Source organism: Ascaphus truei, chromosome 2 (genome assembly GCF_040206685.1).
Source record: "Ascaphus truei isolate aAscTru1 chromosome 2, aAscTru1.hap1, whole genome shotgun sequence".
Classification (NCBI taxonomy): Eukaryota; Metazoa; Chordata; class Amphibia; order Anura; family Ascaphidae; genus Ascaphus; species Ascaphus truei.
Window position 1 is genome coordinate 382,264,312 of NC_134484.1, and position 25,778 is coordinate 382,290,089.

Consider the following 25,778-nt stretch of genomic DNA (forward strand, 5'->3'; position numbering starts at 1 on the left):
CAGACAGCTGTTTCGACCTTGATGGGTCTCATCAGTGTGGGGTTGATTTTAACTGGATATGCATAAGAGGCTATGGGATAGGCTATACCATAATACTGAGTTAAGTTATGGTGAGTAAAAAAAGTGACAAAAACCCTCCACAGGAAAGCATATATGCAAATACAACTGTATGCTCATCTGCATGTCTTAGGCAGGTCTGCAACCCCCCCTTTCACAATTATCACCCAGCACACAGCACTTGCACTGCAGCAAGGGATTCTGGGGAATGACATGCAAATGAGCACACAGTGCCACTTTTTGCTTCAAAAACCATTTTTAACATGGTTCCCTATAGGCTTAAGCTTGCTGCATGGTCACAGCTTTGAGCACAGCCAGGGTTAAGGTGCATACCCAGAAAACCACCCACAGACAGCTGTTTCGACCTTGATGGGTCTCATCAGTGTTGGGATAGGCTATACCATAATACTGAGTTAAGTTATATATATATATATATATATATATATATATATATATATACATCTCCACCATATAGCATAAGGGCTCCATGTAATAATGGACTTGGGGCAAAGGGTGGCACTGTGTGCTCTTCTGCATGTAATTTCCCAGAATCCCTTGCTGCAGTGGAAGCACTGAATGCTAGGTGGTAATGGCAAAAAGCAGGGTTGCAGACCTGTCTAAGACATGTGAATGTGCTCACAAGTAATAGTGTGTGTGTGTGTGTGTGTGTCTACTGTATGTGTACTGTATGTGTGTGTTGATTGGATTGCCTCTTTAAAGGGGCAATTCTAGAACCTGCATGAACTAATGTGTCATGTTTAATTCAGGAAGTCCAAGGGCACTTGGGTGCTATAGGTCTTATGCCTTTTAAGGATAGGGTAGGCTAAAGGTAAAGAATACTTGATTGAAACACACTTACCCATTCAGAAGTCAATAGAACAAAAGCAAACAAAATGTTATTTTAGTATGATTAGATTTGTCTAGTGAAACTAATTAGCCAATCAATTTCTTTTTTACAAAATGTTGTTTTCTATCCAGCAACGTGGGAAAGCATCTTTAAATGTGAACTTTTTGTAAATAATGTATTTTACATTTCATACAGAAGTTTTAATGAATATAATAAATATATCCCCTAGATTATCAGCACAATGGACGAAGCATATGGGAAGTAATAGACTGTAGCAAATGTGTATGTGTATATCTATCTCTATATCTCTATACAAGCATGATGGATTATTGCCTGGAAGTTGTTGCATTTTCATTTGAAATCTGGGACGCTGATAGGTTCTGTTTTTATTAACTACATATATAATTACATAAGCGTGTCACACATCGTAAATTCAAATTGAATACTTCTGGTCATAGTAAAAGGGAACACCAATCTCGTTTTATTTTTTTAATTGGTTTACCTGAGTTCAGATAACTGACAGGATGGGTGTGGTTGTACATGTATCTGATCGTGATCGTACAAAATGCAAACTGGAAAAACATGATTTATTTATTTTTGGCCTCTTACAAGCTGGAGGGTGTGTTCCTGTGAGAACCTGTGAAGTTGGTTACACATATACTATTAACCCTTTTAGGGTTAAAGAAAATTGGACCATGTGGTAAAATGTTTTGTGCGAGTTCCCAACTTTTCTTAAGAATACAAACTTGAAAATGGAGTTCATTTGTTTCTCACAATGTCACATCTTTGCTTAGAGGGTCTTACCACACAATAAAGGAGAGACACTGAGACAGATTTAGGAGTGAGTAAAATGATTGCAATAGTTGGAAAGGCAGAGAATGCGGGTCTGTTAGTTTTAACAGTAGAGCGACAGAGGAAATGTTACAGAGGACAGAAATACATTATGAATGTGTTAGAGTCAAAAGTGACACTTGGGCAGCGTACTTGTGCTACTGGGTGTATGATGGTACTGCCAACAGTAATGTAGAAGGAGGCAGTAGGGTCAGGCTTGGGGGATGTTTTAGTCGGCGGAGGGACATCTAGCATGATATAGTGGAGAGATATTCACAGACTTTGGTCTATACAGCAGGTGTAAGGTTAGGGGTTAAAAAGTAAATTTGTGTGTCAACAGCATAGAGGGAATATTTGAACACGAGATGTGATAAGTAGATATGGGTGAATTGTTTTTCCGAATTTGAATCCGCTGCGGATCATCCAGTTCCTTTGGTCCACGGATTTCAGCGGATCAATATCAAAGGGCGATTTCGCATTTTGCAGATTTTTTATTACCAATACTCTTTGCCAATTCCATAACCCATGGACGAATTTGTAAAATCCAATCTGCGGATTCAACAATCCATTCACGGGTTGTATCCAATGGTAGATTTTGATGAATCCGCACTGATTGAAACTGCCCAAATCCGTTTGAAGTTTTTACACCACGAAACGGATTTTGGGGGTAACATCAGTGAAAATCCAGGAAATGGATTTGGGTGGTATTGCCCATCTCTAGTGACAAGGTCACCTAGAGAGACTGGGTCCAAAGAAAAGAGAAGAGGTTCCAGGACAAACCACTTGGGTACGCCCATAGAGAGATCAACAAAGGAGGAAGAGGTATTTGCCAAAAGAGATGCTGAAAGTACACCGAAGGCTGTTTCGGTGAAATGAGCAATGTGAAACCAGATTGTAGAGGATATACAGTATGAGAAAATAGGTGTTGAGAAAATGGAGCAAGTGAGAGAATACAAGACATTCAAGGAGTTTAGAGGCAAAAGGCAGGAGGGGGACAGGGCAATTAATTAGAGAGACAGGTAGGGTCAAGCTTGCTGTTTTTGAGTAAAGATATTACTTGCGTGCTTTGAGGAGGGAAAGGTAGCAGAAGAGAAGGAGGCGTTGAAAATGTGTAAGTATAGGGATTGGAGTAGAAGCAAGGGGTTTAAGGAGATGGCAGGTTATGGGGTTTAGAGGGGGAAGAGGAGATCAGTAGTGACACGTCCTCTGTCACAGAGGAAAAAAGGTCAAGGAAAGCAGGAGGAGAGTTAGGAAGAGGAGTAGAATATGCGGATCTGAGGGGAATTCTTAAATAGAACATCAGCATGTGTAACATAGTTCACTGGATTGGGAAGTAATTAAAACACTTATTTTTCTTTTTTTTCTAGACCTTTTCGCAGAAGGGCTATTCTCGTTATTCATAAAATATGGCTATATCACCTCGGCAGAAACGTTTGTTGCCTGCTTTCCTAAGCATAGCATTACAGTATTTGTAATGGTGCTTTGTTAGTACTAAATTGTGTTTGCCCAACATAAAACTTGCAAAGAAACCCTGGTTTATCTATTTATTTTTGTAAACCCATTGTTTTGCTAACATTTGTATATTATAGGTGCAATAATGGTCACTTGGTTATGGGCTGACGACTCTTACCCTTACTCTTTACCCAATTTTCAATATTAACCCATTTGTATCGTATATCTACATACGGTACTCTAGTTTCTAATTAGAGATGGGTGAACTGGTCCAAATACCCTTCCCTGTTTTTTACACCAAATCTGAGCCCTCCACCAAAATCTGAATCTGCCATTTGATACAATCCAGTCAGATTTTTAAGAATCTGAGCAATGGATTACAAATCTGAGAGAGACACTTCCAATTTATCAGTATTGTCTCTAGTTGTGTATATATATCCCCTCAAATCTCCCTCCATTTTTATTATTGAGATATGCCTGTGCTGAAAAAGGAACACACCTGAGCTACCCTGGGAGATCTGCTAATGGCCAAGCAAAGTATATTTTAATGAGTCTTATTCCACACTTCCTAAAAAGGCTTCCATGCCATCTAAATAGAATTGATAAGCCTGGCATCTAGTGACTGGAATAGTGTACAGGACTAGAACCCACAGCCACTACTTTTCTAAGCAGAAGCTCTAGCAGTGTGAGCTAAGCCACCTGATGGCTAGTGCACCATTGTAACTGTCTACTACCATATATCCATGGGATATCTCTATTGTTGATTATATTGTTCAAAGGAATTCAAGCACAAAGTAATATGTACTGAGGACTCTGAGTTACTGAGGTCAGGTGAGATTAAATAAAACACAGTTTTTCTGATACACAAGTAAAAATGAGGTGAAGCACAGCAAATAGAGCAGATGCAGAGAGAAAGTAATATATCAAAGTGACCTGGTGACCACAGTTAGTACTTGTAATCTTATAAAAGATAAAGACAATGGCCCATATTTACTAAGCAGTGTTCTGCATAGGGCACCTACGGTGCTGGAATACATTACCACCAATTCAAATGAATGAACTGTAAGGTGTCTCCCCATGCCTTACGGTGTCTAATGGCAGAAGACTGTTTATGACATTTGGTTCTCTAGCCAAGAAGAGGGTAAAGTGCTTTGTACAGGAATAAGCAATCAAAACTAAACTACTGTGACAGAGGTGCTAGCTATTTGCTGGGTTAGTTCACACTTCTAAAGCTGTTGTCCTGAATAACAGGTTTTGTGGGTTCAACTTTTGATCCTGGTGGGGCTGATACCATACCCCATTTCTCATACGGTGCATTAGACTTGCAAACCCAATAACACATTGTGTGCTTTGACATGCTTTGCTTTGACATGCTTTTGTGTGCTTTGACAATCACTTCCTGCAGTTCGTAGAGTTTTAGTTATTTAAACATAAATCAATTCAGTATGTGCCTGGCACTCTGGCAGGTGACACACTGAATATGTTTTCACTTGTTCTGTTACACCGTAGCCACCTTTGTGAATATCCATCATGTAGCACCAAAATGAGTGCTCATAACTGTAGTAGCTCTCTCCCCCTCACTTCCTTTAAATTCAGACCACTTCCACTTCTAGGTTGGCAGTTTAATGTTCTTTGTGGAGCACACCTGAGATACCTGTGAGATATGCTTATAGGTAGATTAACTACACGTGTGAGCAGTTCAAAAGTAGGATTTGACAGTAATGCTTTCCAGCAGCTTGTTTTGCTCGCACTGCTAGAGCTGCTGCCTAGAAAAGCAGTCGTTGTCGGTTCTAGTCCTGTTGGGTCTGATGCCATTCCAGCTACTGGTGCTTTGTTTATCAATTCATTATAGTTCTTTTTGGAAGTGTGGGATGGGACTGATGCTAATGTCTATGCAAAGTATAATTAAATATCTCCCAGCGTACCTCAGGTGTGTATCCTTTTCAGCACAGTCATCTCTCCCTGGAGATACTACTGAATTGAAAGACTGATTTTTAACAATCCATCACTTGGATTTTCAGTGATAGGCAAAAAATGGCATATTTGCCTTTTATGAGACTGTTCCGCAGCTGAAAGGAACTGGCCAATCCGCAGCGGATTCAAATAAGAAAAAAAATGTGCCCAGCTCTAGTTCTAATACAGTGTGTACTTGGATAAGGTGTGTGTGCACACTCGCACACATGCACACCTTACCCAAACCCATGGATCTTGGTAAAAGAACAAGCAGCACATCTCGGGTGCTGTAGGTGAATCACAAAAACATGTAGTTCCCAAATAGATACAACATTTCAGTCCTTAAAGCAGGACCTTCATCACCCATGTCTATTTGGTTCCTATGCTATATGCACTCGCCAATATATGCCAAAGTTCTCTATAGGTGTTCCTGCTGTTTTTGCTCTCAACTGAATACATTTTAATTTTTTTTCATTATGGTGTGCCTGACTTTGTATTATGTCCAATACCTAATGCATTCAGGCGTATTGCACCCAGTTCCAATGAGACATACACGCATGCGCATAAAATAAAAACAGTATGAAAAAAAGAGCAAGCCTACAGTAGCAAAAGTTGAAAGTATTGATTAATAAATAATACATATAGAATAAAAGATATACATTTTTAGTTTTGGGGTTTCTTAGCAGAGACATACTGTACACGCATGAGCGGAAAAAATATTTAACATTTAGAAGAAGCGACGTTGTATTTTTTATTACGCCTTTTCCCTTTATTATCCAGTACAAATACAACACTTAATTCGTACAAAATACTTATTTCCCATGTACACCATACAGTATGAACTCCTAACATGAATCTACAGATTACAATTACGCACACAATTGCAGAACTGTACGGCAATAAAAGACAAGTTCAGTTGCTATTAGATTTTTAAAACAACAACTCGCGATCGCCCACTTGAGTTTCTCGACGGTATTGCAGACTGTGCCAAAATGCAATTTTCTGAACCCGATGCAAACCCGAGTCAACACGCGTCTTAAGGCGGTAGGGTTGGAAGAAATTGCGCGCCATCACATGGGTATTCCGAGGTATAAACCACGTGATTTGCTAAAATTATGGCCGCTGCATCTGTATGTATGTATGTGGCAAATGGCTCCCCTTATGTAGTGCTGTCGTTTGCCCAGGCTCTTCGTGACACAGTCTTCTAGGGTTTCATTTGTAGAAAAGGGGGACAAACACGTGTATACACACAAGGGGCACTCAACCCTCAACCTTCAGCGGTTTATTTCTCCATTAGTGACACTAAACATTTTAAACACCGTCACTTTAAGAACAAAATAAATCCTAAAAGGAAACATCTACTCCTGTCAGGAGTCTAACTCACATGCATATCCCTGTCTGCAATATTGGCTGGCTATGCCAGTTACAGTACCAACTTTAAATAACACACAGGTATAATAACGTTGAGTCCTTAACTGTGAGATGGGGACAGCATCCCATTAGATCCTCAGATGCTGCAACAAATGGGGGGCCGTCTACCCCGAACTGGATATGGGGGATCAGCAGTTTTTCTCCCAGCCTCCAGGCTTTAAGAGAGAGACTGGAGCAGAAAACCTCACTGCAATATATTCCTGTTCCTTAATTAGAAGAGCAGGTGAGGGAAATCAGAACCATTGTAAAGTCTGGTATGGATTTCCTATCCACCAGCCTTAGTGACTGTGAATCTGTGGAGTGGATCACTTCCATACTAAGTTTGCACTTTCTTCTATAAATCTGTAACTCCCCACAAAAAAGGCAGGACCCCGGTACTGAGGTGGGAAAGTGTAAAACTGCGCACCTACAGCAGCGGAGGCACGCCTGGGGGTGGATTGTCAGTGTAGCCGAGGTCGTAGGGCGGAGCCAGTGGGATGGTCAATGTCCGTAATGCCGAGGTCAAGGGTTGGAGCCAGCAGGGTAATAGTGTCCAATAGCCGAGGTCAGGGTTGGAGAGGTACACGTAGTCAGAGGCAAGATGGGGTCATTATCCAGAGAGAGGTCCAAAGACAAGCCAGGGTCGTTATCCAGAGAGGGGTCCTAAGTCAAGCCAGGTCGGTACACAAGAAAACAAACAGCAGAGGGACAAGGCAAGGCAGAGGCTAGGAACAGGACATGGAAAACACAAAGCTACCAGGAACTGGGCTTAGTAATGTTGGAGTGAGACAGCTGAGCATATATAGGAGAGCTGGGTGAATCAGACAGAGAGGAAGAGCGGAGGCACGGCCTCCGGATGCAGAGATTGGCTGTAAGGTGCAGGGGACAGGTGGGAGAGATTTGCCTCACAGGTGGGGAGCGGTGCACGGCAGCACGTGTGTGCGCTGCACGTGATGGACGCGCGTTGAGGAAGAGGGGCTGAGTTAACCTACGTCGCTGGGTACCAGGAGCTCCATGTGCGCTCACGCTCTTTAAGCGGTGCGGAGGTGTGTGGAGCATCAGGTAAGGAGGGAATACGCCATGGGGGACGCGTTCCCCGATTCCGCATAAAATCAGACAGAAAGCCTGGGACTATGTCAGTGTATATACTGTATATATATATATATATAGCAATAAAACAGAGGGGCAGCTGGTTACTCCCATCAAAGTGAAATTGTTTGGTGCCTGTCCTATAGAAATAAACAGAGAAAGCGGTCATCCCTAGCAAGGGAAGACAAAGGACAGCACTCAAGGATAAATGGAAACAAAAAAACCTGTATTCAGATGGTATAGCACAAACAAGACCAACGTTTCGGTCCTTGTAGGACCTTCCTCAGGGTTGTGCTAGAGAACACTGGCCAGTGGATACCTTATATACCTAAACCCACACCAAGTGAAAGCAATCTGGATAGCTAATTAGTCCCATGATCAATCCCATAGTGTCAGGAGTCTCATTACAGCCGTCATAAGATCAGCTGTGTGGAAGAAGCATCAAACAGTATACATGCTCTTGCTGCTGGTGGCCACTTGGAGTGCCGTTGGGTCGCGTCCTGTGTTGCCTTGAATCACAGCATCAAAGTGCTTTGGAGGATACTTCACAGCGTCATTTGGAGCGTATGCGCAGCCCGGCCAGTCAGAGCAAAGAGCAAGAAGACGTCCCACGTTGCCAGGCGACGCAATATTCTCCTTGCAAAACACAGCTGTCAGCAAAACTAGGCAACGATCCAACAGCAGAAAGGGAACGTCTTTAGCAATATTGCAGCGCTCATATAGACAGCAATGGGATGAATATCAATGGTAATCTAAAAAATAGAGAAGTGGGGAACAAACGTGATTGAGGAGAAAGGAAATAAAAGCAAGAATTTCATCTAATCACAGGCTAATAAGTTAAAAATAGCATGTAAACAAAGGGTCAACAAGCAAATGAACTGACTAAAGGTACCATATGTAACCATCAGAATCATGGTACATGTTAATAGTGTTAAATACTAATGATGTAAACACACAGCTGGACAGTAGGGGGGGGGGGAGGGAGGGAAGACAAACAAAACCACAACAGGGAAGAGGCAGGGGATACATAAAGGAAAAGAGTGCTGGGGTCAGCCATCAGGGAGAGGTAAACACAATGAATACATATTGCGATGTATGAAATAAAGATCATAGAAAACAACCAAGTTTGAAGTCTTCATTAAGCCCTCTCGGGGCCATTGTGTTCAACTCAAAGATGAGTCTTGTTTCCAGCTGGAGCAGAAGCTTGCCCCTGTCGCCCCCGCGTGGTGGCACATTTGCTTGGAGAATGGGCATGCATCGCATTGTGGCAAAACTATGTTTAAATTTTTTGAAATGTCTTGCCAGAGGCTGTAGTTTATGATCATCATTCTCATTTAGCTCAAGCAGTGCTTTCCGGATTAATGATCTGTGTAGGCATATTCTCTCCCTTAACATCCGTGTGGTTTTGCCCACGTAGTACAAACGACATGGGCAACGGATGAAATAAACCACAAAGCGGCTCTCGCAGTTGAGGAAGTCCTTGATTTTGATGGCTTTGTCACTGTGGAGATGCGCGTATTTTTTGCCCAAGATCATATGTTGGCAATTCGTGCACCCATGGCATTTGTAGACTCCCGGATTCCTTGTAAGCCAGTTGGTCGTATTTGTATATTTGGTCACAGGGTCAGATTGTAAAAGAGAATCACCAATATTCCGCCCACGTCTGTAGCAAACAGTGGTGGTTTGTTAAAGTATGGCCCAATTATTTTATCGTTGGTAAGTATATGCCAATGCCTCTGTACACTTTTACAATCTGACCCTGTGACCAAATATACAAATACGACCAACTGGCTTACGAGGACTCCGGGAGTCTACAAATGCCATGGGTGCACGAATTGCCAACATACTGTATGATCTTGGGCAAAAAATACGCGCATCCCCACATTGGCAAAGCCATCAAAATCAAGGACTTCCTCAATTGCGAGAGCCACTTCGTGGTTTATTTCATCCGTTGCCCATGTGGGTTGTACTACGTGGGCAAAACCACACGGATGTTAAAGGAGAGAATATGCCTACACAGATCATTAATCCGGAAAGCACTGCTTGAGCTAAATGAGAATGATGATCATAAACTACAGCCTCTGGCAAGACATTTCAAAAAATGTAAACATAGTCTTGCCACAATACGATGCATGCCCTTCTCCAATCCCATGCGCCACCACGCGGGGGCGACAGGGGCAAGCTTCTGCCCCAGCTGGAAACAAGACTCATCTTTGAGTTGAACACAATGGCCCCGAGAGGGCTTAATGAAGACTTAAAACTTGGTTGTTTTCTATGATCTTTATTTCATACATCGCAATATGTATTCATTGTGTTTCCTTCATGTATCAACTGCCTCTTCCCTGTTGTGGTTTTATTTGTCTTCCCTCCCCCTCGCCCCCCCTACTGTCCAGCTGTGTGTTTACATCATTAGTATTTAACATGTACCATCATTCTGATGGTTACATATGGTACCTTTAGTCAGTTAATTTGCTTATTGACTGTAACAGGGGACTTATCCCTGTTCACAAATGTGCCTATCAGTGTGGTGGTTAACTGCTGGTAGACAATTAACTAACACTATCTGGCTGATTACAGGGGTTAGAAGAAGCCTGCCTCTGAGAAAGGAAGTGAGACTCCTTAGTCCACAACTGGGCTGAACAAGGAGAGAGACGTCTTGAGCCTGCCAAAAGAGACTGCAAGCTGACAACAAGACACAGGGGATAATACTTCTATACCTGGATCCTGACATTGCCTTATCACAGATGGGTGTGGACACCAGGAGAACAAAGAAGCCTTCCCCTACAGCAACCCAGCTAATAGATAATAGTCTTAAAAGAAAAGTCTTATCTATGTCTATCTAAGTATATGAATGTCTCTATGATTTGGGCTGGTGAATCGCTGGGCTAACCATGCAGTTAGAGAGCTGGATCAAAAGTGTATATATACTCCAGAGTGGAGCAGATTTTGTTTGCTGATTTACATGTTTGCTGTGTTTAAAGCAACAGGCGCAATAAAGCCTTATTTTAATTTCACCTTAAAACAGTCTCCATTGCATACCTCTGAACACGTCTCTTACATTGACCCTTTCGTTTACATGCTATTTTTAACTTATTAGCCTGTGATTACATGACATTTTTGCTTTTATTTCCTTTCCCCTCAATCACGTTTGTTCCCCACTTCTCTATTTTTTAGATTACCCATTGATATTCATCCCATTGCTGTCTATATGAGCGCTGCAATATTGCTAAAGACGTTCCCTTTCTGCTGTTGGATCGTTGCCTAGTTTTGAAGGAGAATATTGTGTCGCCTGGCAACGTGGGACGTCTTCTTGCGCTTTGCTCTGACTGGCCGGGCTGCACATACGCTCCAAATGACGCTGTGAAGTATCCTCCAAAGCACTTTGGTGCCGTGATTCACGAATCGCGTTGCCAAGGCAACACAGGACGCGACCCAACGGCACTCCAAGTGGCCACCAGCAGCAAGAGCATGTATACTGTTTGATGCTTCCTTCCACACAGCTGATCTTATGACGGCTGTAATGAGACTCCTGACACTATGGGATTGATCATGGGACTAATTAGCTATCCAGATTGCTTTCACTTGGTGTGTGGGTTTAGGTATATAAGGTATCCACTGGCCAGTGTTCTCTAGCACAACCCTGAGGAAGGTCCTACAAGGACCGAAACATTGGTCTTGTTTGTGCTGTACCATCTGAATACAGTTTTTTTTGTTGTCATTTATCCATGAGTGCTGTCCTTTGTCTTCCCTTGCTAGGGATGACTGCTTTCTCTGTTTATTTATTACTCAATACCGTTCTTTGGCTAACTAACTAAATGCTTTTGTTTGTGTGAGCTTTTGAGATACACTGATCTCTTCTTCGGGCGATGTTACAATGGATGAAGCAAGAAAAGTTTTACTTTATATAATGGTGCTTCCCCCACCCTCTGGGAGGTTTGGCCATTACTAAATGTGTGGTGCATTATACCTGCTGGTAACAGGAGGGCTGAGCTGTCTGCCAGTGGTAGTGGGTTCACAGGATCAGGTTTCTGGGGTACATTACCCACATGGTTGTCTAGCAGTGCAGTTCCTCCATCTGCTGTAGGCTCCAGATAGTAGAAGATGATCTCCTACAATAGAACTATCACCTCTCTTCCCAGTAAGATCACACACTAGGTGGGAGTATAACAACAGGAATGGTTTATTCTCTTGGTCTGTGCAGTACAGGAACAAGGCAGATTTCTGCCAACTGCAGTCTTTGGATGGTCAACTTATGGATGGTTCCTGGACTACCACTACTGGTCAGGGCCTCTGCAACTGTCCTAGCTCTTCCCGACTCCCTTATCTGATGTCAGGGTATAGGTCAACACTTGCTCTACCCAAAGGGGAAGAGGAACAGGGAAGGCCCCAATCTCAGGCTCCCTGTGTGCGGCCTGCCTCTCTCAGTGGGGTGAGGCACTACTAAATTTGGGCGGCACTGCCCTTAAGTACAGCCAGGAGGAGTGCATCAGGTCTGTCCCATGATTTGTCATGCTCAGGCCTGATGCCACCGCCTCACACTGTCACTACAGTGCAGCATCAAGGAGGGGGAAAACCCCATGTAGACTACTGGCAGCCAGATTCTAGCAGGGCTTTCTGCCAGGAGTAGGGCAGGTTAGTAGCCAAAGGTGGCATGGCTAAATTTAAAACGGATGGAATGCTATCTGTGGATGAAACCTATCCCTCCCCCCTATGCAAAATGCGATTTATGACTAGGTGTTAAATAGTCCCTGAATGTTTGTGATGTAAGAGTGTGTGTGTGTGTGTATACATTTATAAAGTGCCCACAGTGTATACAGTGCTTTCCAAAAGGTGTGTGTGGAGTTTGAGTGTACTGTAGTGCCGACGATTATTCTAACACAAACCAGTGGCAATCGCCAAAAAGACCCAGGTACATGCTGGGTACATGCTGGGTCGTGTTTAAGGCAAGTTTAAGGCATTTCTGCATTGGCTAATGGGCCATCAGGTTAACAGCGGGAGTCCCTGGCAGTCCCATTTAACTGAATGGGACTGCCAGGGACCCCTGCTGTGTTAATCCGATGGGTCATTAGTCAATGCAGAAATGCCTTAAACTTGCCTTAAACTAGCCAGGTTACACCCAGCATGTAACCGGGCTAGTTTAAGGCAAGCCTTAGAATACTCATTGTCTCGTCTGTATACCAATGGTGTTGGTGGGTGTTGAAATCTAAGAGGGTGTTGCAGTACTATAAATGTGTGTGGATACTATGTAGTCCCTATTGGTATATAGGGATAGAATTAAATTGTACATATGTATGTGTAAGAGACAGGTGTGTGTGCATTCACATAGCGCAGTATTTATAGATATGGGATTTAGCACTCATGGGAAGAGTGTTCTCTTGTGTAGTGGCTCATGAAACTGCGGTCTCTGTTTAGGCCACCTTTCAGTGTCCTGAACAGTTTCATTAATTAGTATTCATGCAACCGTCTCTCCTTCAGTGTTCTAAGATTACTTTTGAGTATGGCCACCTTCAGATCGTTCATCTTATGGCCAGAGTCAGAGAAATGTTCACCGACAGGACTGTCTCTTGTTCTGCGTGTGATGCTGTGGTGATGCAGATTCCTTCTCTTGTTTAGCCCCTGTCCCATCTCACCTATGTAGTAGCAGCTTCCTGGGCATTTCATGCACATGATAAGGTACATGACATTGCTGAAGGAACAGGAGAACCTTCCTTTGATTTTGTACTCCAGATTCCTGTGTGGTAATTGTGCCTGCTGTGTGGAGCATGCGTCCTGGCATGGTCTTGTTCCACATGCAGTTGTATTATTGATTAAATATATATACATACACATACAGGAATACCCCGCATTAACGTACGCAATGGGACCGGAGCATGTATGTAAAGCGAAAATGTACTTAAAGTGAAGCACTACCTTTTTCCCACTTATCGATGCATGTACTGTACTGCAATCGTCATATACATGCATAACTGATGTAAATAAGACATGTGTAACAGGCTCTATAGTCTCCCCGCTTGCGTACAGCTTCGGTACAGGGTATTGCTGTTCAGGATGTGCTGACAGGCGCATGCGTGAGCTGCCATTTGCCTATTGAGCGATGTGTACTTACTCGCGAGTGTACTTAAAGTGAGTGTCCTTAAAGCGGGGTATGCCTGTGTACACACACACACACACACACACACACTCCAATGGTCTCTCAGTATAGATAATTAAAAGGCTTTAATATTCACATAGTACTGTATAGTCACAATTCCAGGGTGCGAGTCCAGATATTCAGTGTAGGGGACAGCTGGTCATTAACAGTAGGTAATGCCTAGTCTGAGGAGATGATTAATTATAGAACTGGTGACTCACATGATTGAATCTAAAAAGGTTATTACAAAGCATTCATAGAGCCATAGCTACTGTGTGCTCAGGTTTCCAGGCATAACAATTCTAATCTAGAATATATCGGAAACCTCGATTTGATCTCTAAGGTAGAATTTCAATTAGTCACATACAGTATATTGGAGTCACACTAAAGTGAATGCCCCCAGGCATGTAATTGTTCCACTCAACATAAGAAAATGTACAATATAAAAAAGTATATATACATCTGTAGAATTGGGCATGTACATGGAATCTCCTATTTTACTGAAGAGATAATTCTGCAGAGATTACAAAATTGAACGGAGTCATAAAGCTGTTCTTAGAAAACTGCCAATATCACTATTTTTAAAAGCCCCACAAAAGCAGTTTTATTTACATTTCCAGAAAACAGCCAGGTTTATTCCACAAAGAGTTATGTGTTAATGGATTGAAAAGGAAAGGTAAATATGATTTTGTAAAAGTGAAATATATAAATTTTTGGGGGGTCAAAATATAACCTTCTAATTATCGATTAAATGATTACTTGAGTGTAGAGCAAAATAGGTATTACGATTTTGCAAGCAATGTTCACTTAGAAGTAATTAATTCTCACTGTGTGAAATACTGTATGACAAAAAAACTGTTTATATGAAGTTGTTTTTTTAATATAAAATTCAGTAAATAAGGTTCATATAGTGCATTCCTATGTCATTTAACCTTTAGTTTGAAGGATATTCCCTTGTATACATTGTTTCTAATAATGAAATTGTTGTATTTAGAAGGAAAATGTCAACGAGTCGATCACATTCTTTTCGTTCTGGTGGAATTTCAAGGAGTAAGTCGGAGGGGACCTTGATTGACTTTGATGACCGAAAAGCCTCAACAAGTAACACTTTAACAGGTGACATATTCAAATGTTACTTATATAACTGGTATATTTCAGCATGTGCTGTTACGATGAAGAAAAGGAGGTATTACAAATTCCATAGTAATTAAAGCTTGTTAATACACCTTTTATTATTACAATTAATACTTGTGTTTTGTACTCAAGTTAACGTCAGCTTATTTTTATACTTTCATATATACTGTAATTTTTTGCTCTATTGGTTTAGCAGAGTTTCAGTGAAGGTTAGAATTTTAGTGAAGAAAATAGTACAACAATAACTCTGCCAACGAAAAAAATATCTGTTAACATTCTGCATTTTTACATCATTTAATAACAAAGATTAGTTGAGTGTGTGAAGGCTATGCTGCTGAAGGTGGTTATACATCCGGTTAGTCTTCTTAGTTACACAAAATCGATCTGCTAAATAGTTTATGGAATATCATCATTGCACGGTGTAGGGCCCAGTACAGTGCTGGCTCACTATTTGCAAATGTACACATTTGTACCCTATTTTTATGTAGCCTACAGTCTAATTCTAAAAATCAATATATCACTGTTGAAGATTTATGAAGAAAGAATTTACCCATTGAAAGCAGCGGCTGCATCTACTCCTTATGTTTACATTTTTACTTCCCTGAACCAGGACTGATCTGTGGTTCTCCAACTTCCGGTGACACCCGAGTTCTCGAGATACTGTCACCAGAAACAATAAACCTGCAAGGTCAGGCTAGCAGATCTTCATACTGGGAATGTCACAAGTTCTGTCTGTCTGACAGTAACCCTTTCCAATTACATTATATTCTGGTTTTAGAAAGTAAAAATCCTAAACTCACATTTGCTGTTTCTCAGTTTCCTTTTCAAATTCTGAAAATACTATTTGAGATAACTACAGTTGTTAAGGTCATAGGACATTAGGAGACAAAGTGTCTCCTAATGTTTTATGTTCTTGAGAGAATCCAAAGTTTTAACATAAAGTATAATTGTTTGAAGTAATACAAATCAGTTTGATTTGCCAACTCAGAATCTTTTGCAGATTTGGACTGAATTTACTAATCAAATTACGGTATCTGTAATTGAAAATCTTAAATCATTAGTGTCTTATTATTGTCATACTCAACATCTCAGGTTGGAGCTTCTGCATATTCAAACTTTTTCAAATATTCCCATTTTACCTTTATTTCTTTTAAAAGTTTTGGGCTGAGGGAGGAAGTCTTAATTGATCATATAAATTAAAAAGTTTTTTGCAGATATGTATCTAGTGTAATTTTTTTTATTTATATCTGTAATAAACAACTGTAGAAATAGTTTGATAATTTCATAGCATTCAAATTACAAATAATTTGAAATCAAATTAATTGAATATATATCTATAATACCTTCATTTTTTTTGCAGATAATGTGGCAAAGGAGTTTGACCTGCTTATTGACTGGTCTGATGTGTTCCAAAATCATTCCCAGATATTTTCAAAGTCTACAAACCCTTTCTGGAATGGACTTTCTGAATCCAACCCCTTCCTTGATGATGTGGTTCAAGCTAACACTTGTTCAAAGAGTAATGCTAATGTTTCTATTTTGAAAGAAGATCCTTTTCTGTTGTTTAGAGATTCGGAAAACAGAAATTCATATGCTTCTTCAGGGGATGAACTGGATATTGACTACCTATTAAAGAAGTCTGCTACTTGGAGATCTGCAAGATCTAAGAGTGTTTCTGACTTGGATGTTTTAGAAGGCAAACAATCAGATGTTCAAGACCGTTCCACTACTGGGAAGATTCTGGCTCCTGATTTAGAATGGCTTCGGGATGATCGTGAAGCTTATAAAATGGCATGGTTGAGCCATAGGCAACTAACAAGATCTTGTCTTGATTTGGATGTAATGAGTCAAAGCCCTGGATGGGCACAAACACAAGCGGCTGATACTCACATAGTTTGTAAAATAGATCATCAAGGTGGTTCTGTGCAGCTTCCTAATTCTGATATAACTGTCCATGTTCCTGAAGGTCATGTGGCTCCTGGGGAATTTCAGGACGTTTCTTTACGAGCGATTCTCGACTCACCAGCTTCACTCAACAATAACCTTTCAACTACTGTTAGTCCTGTTCTGGAAATAACACTAAGCAACGTCAACACAGTAGAGACTCTCTTGCTGGATATGAAAATAGCTGTTGAGGTAAAGAAGGATCCTTACAGCCAAGTAATGACTGAGATTGCAACTTTTTACAGCAACAACAAAGAAGGTCCTTTTCAAAAAATTCCAAATGGTTATGTTTACTTTGACACGGTACAAATTAAGTTGCCCATCCTGAGCCGTGTATCATACATAGTAACTGCTGCACAGGCCAAAGCTATTCAGTATCCAGCTACTAGTGTTTATGATTACATTCATAAAATATTAACTGTGGGAATTTATGGACCAAAGCATATTCATCCAGCTTTCACCACTGTTTTATCAGTCTTCGGGCACAACTATACTCCAGAAAAACTCAGAGTCGACGATATAAAAAAACGTGGGAAAAATATGCCACCAGTTGTTTTTCAGCTTTGGGGAAAACATCAATTGGTGCTTAATAAGCTAACAGATTTAGCCATTTGTTTTGTTTCGACTGACTCAAATTTTGAAGTGAATTCGAAGGATAACCAAAATGAAATAAAGGAGCAACAGTTGAGAACGGGAAAAATGATTCACACACAATTTCCATTTTCATTAAATGGCAGTGGAGACATCCAGGCATTTGTTTTCATGGTTCAGATTAGGGATAATCAACAATTATTGGTATCTGAGTTCCGTGTAAAAACTCCTGATTCTGCACCCAAAGTACACTGCGTGCCCAGAAATCAAATTCGTCAGCAGAAACGCAAAGAGATTAAATCTGCCCCTCTGCCACTTTTAAATACTATAAAATATCCTAAGTTTCACGATAAGACTTTACAGATCAGCTTCTTTGGTGTGACTTTAAAAACAGTTTTGCGCCAAAATAAGATTGACTACTTACTCGAATATTTTAAAGGAGACACAATAGCACTTCTTGGTGACGATAAAGTAAAAGCTATTGGTCAGACCAAAATTAAAGAGTGGTACGTGGGAGTCCTGAGAGGAAGGGTCGGCCTTGTACACTGCAAAAATGTCAAGATTATTTCCAAAGAGCAAGTCATCGATTTTTCAGATGTACAATTTACAACCAAGATGCTGTTGGAACAAATTGCATTGCCATTTAAAAAACTGACCTACATATATTCATCAGTGCTTTCCCTTGTGTCTGAGAATGTTTATGACTGGAGATGCTTCGCTGATGTACTAGGGTATTCACATTTGTCACTAGATGATCTCAGTCATACACCTACAGAAATGGAATCCGAGAGCGTGTCTTCTGTGGTGAAGAAGTTGAAGGAAGATTGTCATGCTGATTCCAAAAAGAAAAGATTTCATTATGAGCTGATTATGGTAAGTGCTGGTATACTAAGGCTTTACTGATAATATGTTACTTACTTGAGTTGTATTTTTTTAAACCTGATTTGTTTATTTTTATTTTGGAAAAGAGAACCATGACCAAATTACTGATCATGTAAAGAAATAACAATCAAAGCTTTAATGCTGAGTTGTATACATAAATACACCATCATTCTTAGCAGACTTACCAATAGTAAACATTACATGTTACAACCTAATTGTTACATGTTACAACCTTATTTTAATCAAATATAGTTGTTGTTTGTCCATAACATTTCCGGTAAATAACTTTTTTTTAATTATTATTATTATTTTTATGTGAAGGTTTTTACCTTTATGGATTACTCGACTAAATAAACCGATATTTTTTTTTTAACTCCTATTTGGTTTGATTTTCTGTTTTGTTTATACAGGGCCTCTTGAAGATGGATTGTCAGGGCTTAGTGGCTCGTCTTACACAGGATACAGTTATTTTGACTGCTGCTGTACAGTTAGGTGTACGTTGGAGAGAGCTAGCGGAGAAACTGGCCAGACTTACTAGGCAACAAATTGAAGCATATGAAATACCTCATCAAGGAAAAACAGGAGAAGTTAGTTTACAGGTATGTTTACAGAAAAGTACAGTACACTGAAACAAATTGTATGTTGTAATTTTCACAGGAAAATAAAAATAATACATTCATGCTTAAAGCAGCAATCTACACCAACCAACATTTTTTTTTGTTTTTTTAACATTAATTGGTCTTTTTTCATTTTCCAATACAGTATTTATTTTTTATCTGATGCTCTGTTACGGAGATGTTTTTAATATGAAGTGTCTGGTTGGTTAAGATGGAGCTCCCCAAGAGCCTAGTGAAGTCAGACAACCTATGGTAACCTCAGAAGATAGAGTTTTAAAAAAAAATCATGCTTTTGAACATTCAATATTTTCTTCTTTTTAAAAACAAAAAACGAAAAGCAGGACATCCCCAAGGAGGGAGCAATATACCAGCATATTATGAGTTAAAGCAGCGGTAGCCAACTCCAATTCTCAAGGACCAACAATAGGTCAGGTTTTCAGGATATCCCTGCTTCCTGCACAGTGACTGAGCCACTGATTGAGTCACCTGTGCTGAAGCAGGGATATCCTGAAAACCTAACCTGTTGGTAGCTCTTGAGGACTGGAGTTGGCCACCCCTGAGATAAACTCGTAGGTTTCTGGTGGGAGATTGCTGCTTTAAGGCAGGCTGTACGGTGCATGCACCTACAAAATAGCTGGGTGGCAAATATAAAAGATTTTGTTTTCAAAGTAAGGATATAATTTTTCTGACCAAACATGAATTTGTGCCAGATTAAAAAAAATAGTTACCCATTGTTTCACTGGCCCAAGAATAGGTTCCACAATTTGTATTGACTTTTGATCTAGTTGTAAATGATTGAATAAGATAATAACACGTACTGTAAAGCTCAGCTGAATTTCTTTGGCTACAGATAATAGGGAGAATAATTACATCCCTTGATGCATAATTTGATTCAATCAATCATAATGTGCATGATGTCTTTTTATTATATTGCTTCTCATATCACACAAGCTGATGCAAACAGGGTACAATATAGGAAACAGAAGAAAGATGCTCCTGTTTAAAATGTCTATCTTGGCTAGAAACGGGCACATTTTTTTTTCTGTGAGTGTGGATCCGCAGCGGATTGGCCGGTTTCTTTGGAGCACAAATTTCAGCGGATCAATGTCTAAAAGGACGACTCGCGTTTTGCGGATATTTTATTATTATTATTATTATTACCATACACTCCCTGGATTCCGCAACCCCGTGGATGGATTTGTAGAATCCGCGGATTGAATTCTACAAATCCATCCACCGGTTGTATCCAATGGCAGATTTGGAAGAATCCTCGGGGATTTAAACCAGCCATTTACGGATTGTACACCACAAAATCGTCTTTGGGGGTTACATTAACGAAAAATCCGGGAAATGGATTTCGATGGATTCGCCCATCTCTAATCTTGGTATTAATTATATAGAAGAATCAAGCTTAACCCATAACCCGTTGATGTTTCGTAGAAGTCTTTTGTCAGAGGACTGAGAGAAACACAGGAGTTAACTCAGTTGAAACCTAGCCATTATTGGTTAATATCGAGTAATATTGGAAAATGTGTTCCTAATAATTCTAATATAATCAGTCTACATTTTGAGAAAAAAATGTACAGGGAAATCCTGTGTTATTTTAAAACAATTGTTTAAACATAAATTGATTTTGTATTGATTTTATTGTTCTGTCTGTCCCTCTTTTGGAAACCTTTTCTGGGAGCAAAAGCCTACTGTACATTCACTAAAGTGTGCAATGCTTTTGCAGACCGGAGCTCGCATTCAAATTAATAAAATCCAATCCAAGCAGCTTAAAATATATATTGTATGCAGCCTTTGATTACCCTTATTGAAAGCCAATTAACTAAATTGTCGATAAGTTTTTCTCCCCTGATCGATCAACAAAATCACTAAAAGGTTGCTTTTTTAGTTTCAAATCAAAATCAAAGGATGCTTATATTAAAACTCATTAAAATTGGCATTAACAGTTGAATTTAAAAATAAAAAAGTTAGTAAATATTATCTAATACTATAGAACTGATTTATTTACAACAAAAAAACACACATATTGCTGAGTTTGCTTCTTTAAGACATGATAAAAGTTTAGCACCCTTTCGTGAATATTGGCCAAGGAGAGTTATTTGTCTGATATATTTCTCTGATACGTTAAGCCTTGTCAAGAAGTAGAAATAATGATGAAAATGGGATCAAAACTATAGGTCTTCCAAATGATTTTTATAGTTTTATTACAGAATGCATATGTGTTATTTTATTGTGTTTCCAAAACTATTGACTTTTGTTTGAAGATAATTACTTTTATGAAATATTAAAGAAGACTGTACAGCAAATAAAAATACCACCTGTGAACACATTCACATGTCTGCAGACCTGTCTGAGACTTGTACGTGCTCACAAGTAGTATTTTTATTTGCTATACACTGTATGGTGGAGGGGTTTTGTCACTTTTTTACTGACAATAAAAAAGTTTGTCTGGTTAAAGAGGACTTTAAGATTTAGCAAAATAGATTTTATAGCAAAGGAGCATTTTTATTTTTTTGTACCATGTGATACGAGAGGTTCCCCATATTTTTTCACATTTGAGTTACATACAGTACATTCTGATAACTGTTTTCAAAAATGTACTGGTTTTTGGTGAAATAGTCCCACTTTAAACAAGGTCCTTTTTAACTTTTAGCAAGTATTGCATTAATCAATTAACTCTTTAAACTTGATTCCAGATGATGTGGAAGCCTGCGTTTGACTTCCTGTATACATGGGGAGCTCACTATGGAGACAGTTACAGGGATGTTTTGCAAGACTTGCACTGTGCATTGGATAAGATGAAAAATCCGGTGACCAGACAGTGGAGAGAGTTAACTGGCACTCTCATTTTTGTGAACTGCTTAGAGAAATTAAGAATGACTGCCTTCTCTAGATCGGAAGAGGGACTATGAAGTGATTATCTTTTATATTCTCATAGATCTGTGAAAAGTATGTGTATGTACTGTATGTATGTATGTACTGTATTGCCTTCTGAGTGAAATGTTCTTTACATTTTCTTAAAACCAATGTACTGCCATTTACCTTTGCCAAAATAAGTGTGACTTTTTGTTTTTATTTGTTTATTTTTTGCCTTGCAATTGAATTAATATTTTTTTGTGTTTAACTAATATCTTTGTCAATAACAATCAGGTGGGCAGTTTTTATAGCAAATCAAGCCGTATTGTACATCGACAGGATGACTTGTACCTCAATGTTCATTGTTGCTGCCTTCAACACTCTTTATTTAAAGCAGCAATTCCAGCTGCTAATATTGTAATTTTATTTTTGATATTATAAGGAGGGGGACGGACCAGAGATTTTGACATTGAAAAAATCTCAAAACAGCTATACAAACAAAGCTATTGTTTTGTTTTCATACCAACTTTAAATGAACAACTAGTGCCCAGATTCACTACGTGCCGTTAAATAAGGGGAAATAATGTGACCCCACCCGAAACACGAAGGGACATTATTTTCCCTGAGTTAATGCCCTGTTCACCAAGTTTATTATCTACAAACATAACGGTCAAACTTGAGCTCATTAGAATAAGATGATAACACTAGGTTAAATTCAAATAACGCAATGTACAGTAACTAAAGTTTTGACGTTACTCCCATACAGACTCTGAAACAGGGAAAGAAGGGGAGAAAATCCCAAGAATAGATGGTAAAACATAATGAAATAAACGGTTATTAACTTTTCAAAATATTAACCCCTTAGTTGCCCAAGTGACCAGCTAGGCATGGGTTAATATTTTTAAAAGTTTATTTTTGTTAATCTATTCTTGGTATTCTGTCCTCTTCAAGACCTATTTCACTTTCTGTATGGGAATAACCCCAGTTTTAGGTTTGACTTGAAATAACTTAAAGGTATTCCCTAGTGTTTAAACTTAAGTGCTAAGAGAATGCTTAATGTATGCTTATGATTATGACTCATTTTCATATCATTTTCACTAACAAACGTTATTTATAACAATTTTTTTAAGTGAGTCAACGTTACATTTTTAACTTTAGTGTATACTGTTTTAGCGTTAAAGTGACAACCTATAGTTAACATCCCATGAAATAGCATAATAGAGCTTAGCGTACCTGGGCCATGTGTCAAAAGAGGAATAATTTCAGCAGTCCAGCTTTTGACATTACTTTCCAAGTTTACCCCCCAAAAATATATTTAATATAAATGGTAGTGAGGATTATCTACAGACACAATTATTTGTGAATATACTTGCCAAGTGAGTTCCAGATGGCATAAATATATTGTCCCTGGTATTTAAAAGTAGGACAAATAGTGCAGTTTTTTGTGGGGTGCGTAAAACCATAATAATACAAAATAAAGATACTCCAACAGTATGTGAGCTACCTCTCTATGTTTGGCTTCAAAACTAAAAATGTACATGCCTGGCAGTTTTGTTTTACCAGAAACATTTTTATTTATTAGCCATTTTTGTCGTGAGTGATTTTTTTTTTTTAAATCGGTTATTGTCAGTGTTGATACAATACACATTTACAAATTACTGGGATAAAGTAAAATGGATCAATGTTTTGAACAAGATTGCCATGTATACTGTAACTGTAAGTAACGCAATAATTACAGTATCTACAGATATGCAGATACAGATATGTTCCGATGTATTTGGCAAAGTAAGTGCTGGGCATGTAAGTGGAATCTGCAGCTTCCTCAACTTTGATGGGCTTTACAGAGCGTGAATAGAAACAGAAGAAATAAACACTAGTTAATTAATTTAATCTCCTTGTCTATACAGATTTTAGGTAAAGTCTGTGCGAGTTTTTCCATAAAACATTAATCAGAAGGGAAATTAAATAAGACTTTATTTCCCCTGCTTTTATGGAGTTTTTATAAAGTCCAAACAAAACCTTTAAATGAGCATCATCCATTTAAGGATCCTGCATCAAAGAAACATGATGAGGATACCTTCATTAACATCATATTTTAAGCAAATACAAATACCACTTGTGGGTACACTTGCATGTCTCAGACAAGTCTGCAACCCTGTCTGAGATTCAGTACATGGGGTATATATTAAAAAGTCCCTTGACAACAAAAAAACACAACAATTCTGCAATAGTGAACTTACAACTGGTATATAAAAAAAATCGGTTGCAAGTGGGACCGGGAGATCCGGGAATACAGCCGGTGGAGAAGATGTAGCAGGCCCAGAACCATAGACTCCTTCAGCTGAATGCGTTTCTCTCTCTCTCTTCTCTCTGACTGATCCACTGCTCCACTAATGACAGCGTACATAGCAGCCTCTCTTCTATGGGTCCGGACCTGCTACAGCTTCTCCACTAGCTGTATATACCCCATATACTGAATCTCCGTTCGCTCTCCGTTTTTTCTTTCTTGTGTCGCATTGTGAGCTCCCCTAGGGGGGCTCACTATACAGGAGATCGTGGAGTACTTCTGCTGACGGCTGCAAGAGATTTTCAGTCTATCACAGATACTGTATCTGGGACAGCGTGAGCCCGGAATCCTTGTACTTTGATTCTGGGTAATGACATGCAAATAAGCATAATGTGTCACTCTTTACTTATCCATTTTCACATGGACCCCTGTATAGATTTTCATGACTAATAACTCAGGACACATCCGTAAGCACTGGGTACATAATATGAAACCATTTTACTGATGTTACTAGCTTTTTATTTTACGGTACTACTGTATTAATATATAACTATATTGCCAATGATCATTATTGTGATGCTGTTACCATGACATGCTGATAATCCGTTTTATTTCTTTTAAACATTTCTTGTAAATTTGTAAATACGTTAAGCATGTTATTTAAGGTTAAACTGATTTGTCTCCCTTCTTTTTACAGTTATATATTTATGTAAAGTGCATTACAACAAAATGTTTATATACTGTACATAAGCAAGATTTAATAAAACTGCTTTCACCAAAGAAATGAATAAAACATTAAAGTAATTTTGAAATGTCTCCATTAAAGTGTTCTTTATCTGTTTTACTGTATGTGTACTGGTTGCATTGCATGGCCACGGACAAGCCATGTGTTTTATTTCTTCCTACATCTGCAGTTTAAAAACTGCGTCTTTAAGTACTGTATGGAGAAAGATTGTGGTGGCATGCCTGAGGCCTGTCAGTAAACATTACTGTTTTTGTCTGTTTTATAAGATTGTGTAAGATTTGTCAACCATAACCTTAATATGTCTGCATGAACCATCCTAATCTCTCATGGATTGCAGTGGTAGAAGAAGGTAAAAATAAATGGAAATGCCAGATATTTCTATACAGGATTGGACGTTCTTAGAAGCTTAATCCGTACAGTAAAATATGCATTGAAGGGGGATAAGTAAAAAGGTGGTACACAGTTAAAATATAAACATTCAGTTCTTTGTAGAGGCCAAGTGCCTTTATATAACATCAATGAATATACAGTAGAATAGAGAAGCTTTACAGCACACTGTTGAAGGGCTAGATTCTGTTAACTCAGGAAAAATGGATATACTTAAAACAGGAAAATGTTATTTTCGCTGTGTTACGGCCCTATTCCCGAAGATCCTTCGAAGAAAAATATTACAGCCTTATTTGACCCCCATATCAACTATGAACCTTCTCTTTTACCTGTGTTTGAGGGAGAATGATCGCAGTGGGTCTGTCCATACAGCAAAATGAAAAAAACCTACTACTTTTAAAAGTGGGAAAGGGTGAGCGTAAACCCTGGGAGGAGGGGCTACTAACCCTGCAAACATCCCAGCTGGCCCTCCCCTTTAGCATGCCAACCTGCAGCTTCAGAGCATGCTCCAACACTAGTGATGTACCGAGTACCCGGAATTACCCGGTACCCGGCGTTAC

At 39.3% G+C, this 25,778-nt stretch overlaps 1 protein-coding gene across 3 annotated transcripts in view; it reads left to right on the top strand.

Annotated features, from left to right (window-relative positions):
- The window catches only part of MACC1 (MET transcriptional regulator MACC1), a 58,956-nt gene extending 34,082 nt beyond the window's left edge, over positions 1 to 24,874 (top strand). The window contains exons 2-6 of one of the 3 annotated variants that reach the window (XM_075587180.1): positions 10,814 to 11,109; positions 14,764 to 14,885; positions 16,264 to 18,311; positions 18,731 to 18,919; positions 21,640 to 24,874. In XM_075587180.1, coding sequence (XP_075443295.1) covers positions 14,771 to 14,885; positions 16,264 to 18,311; positions 18,731 to 18,919; positions 21,640 to 21,855 — 2,568 coding nt within the window. In that variant the 5' untranslated portion in view covers positions 10,814 to 11,109; positions 14,764 to 14,770 and the 3' untranslated portion in view covers positions 21,856 to 24,874. The remainder of the gene's footprint in view (positions 1 to 10,813; positions 11,110 to 14,763; positions 14,886 to 16,263; positions 18,312 to 18,730; positions 18,920 to 21,639) is intronic. The other 2 variants (XM_075587178.1, XM_075587179.1) reach the window with 2 other exon arrangements.
- Positions 24,875 to 25,778: the final 904 nt, after the last annotated feature.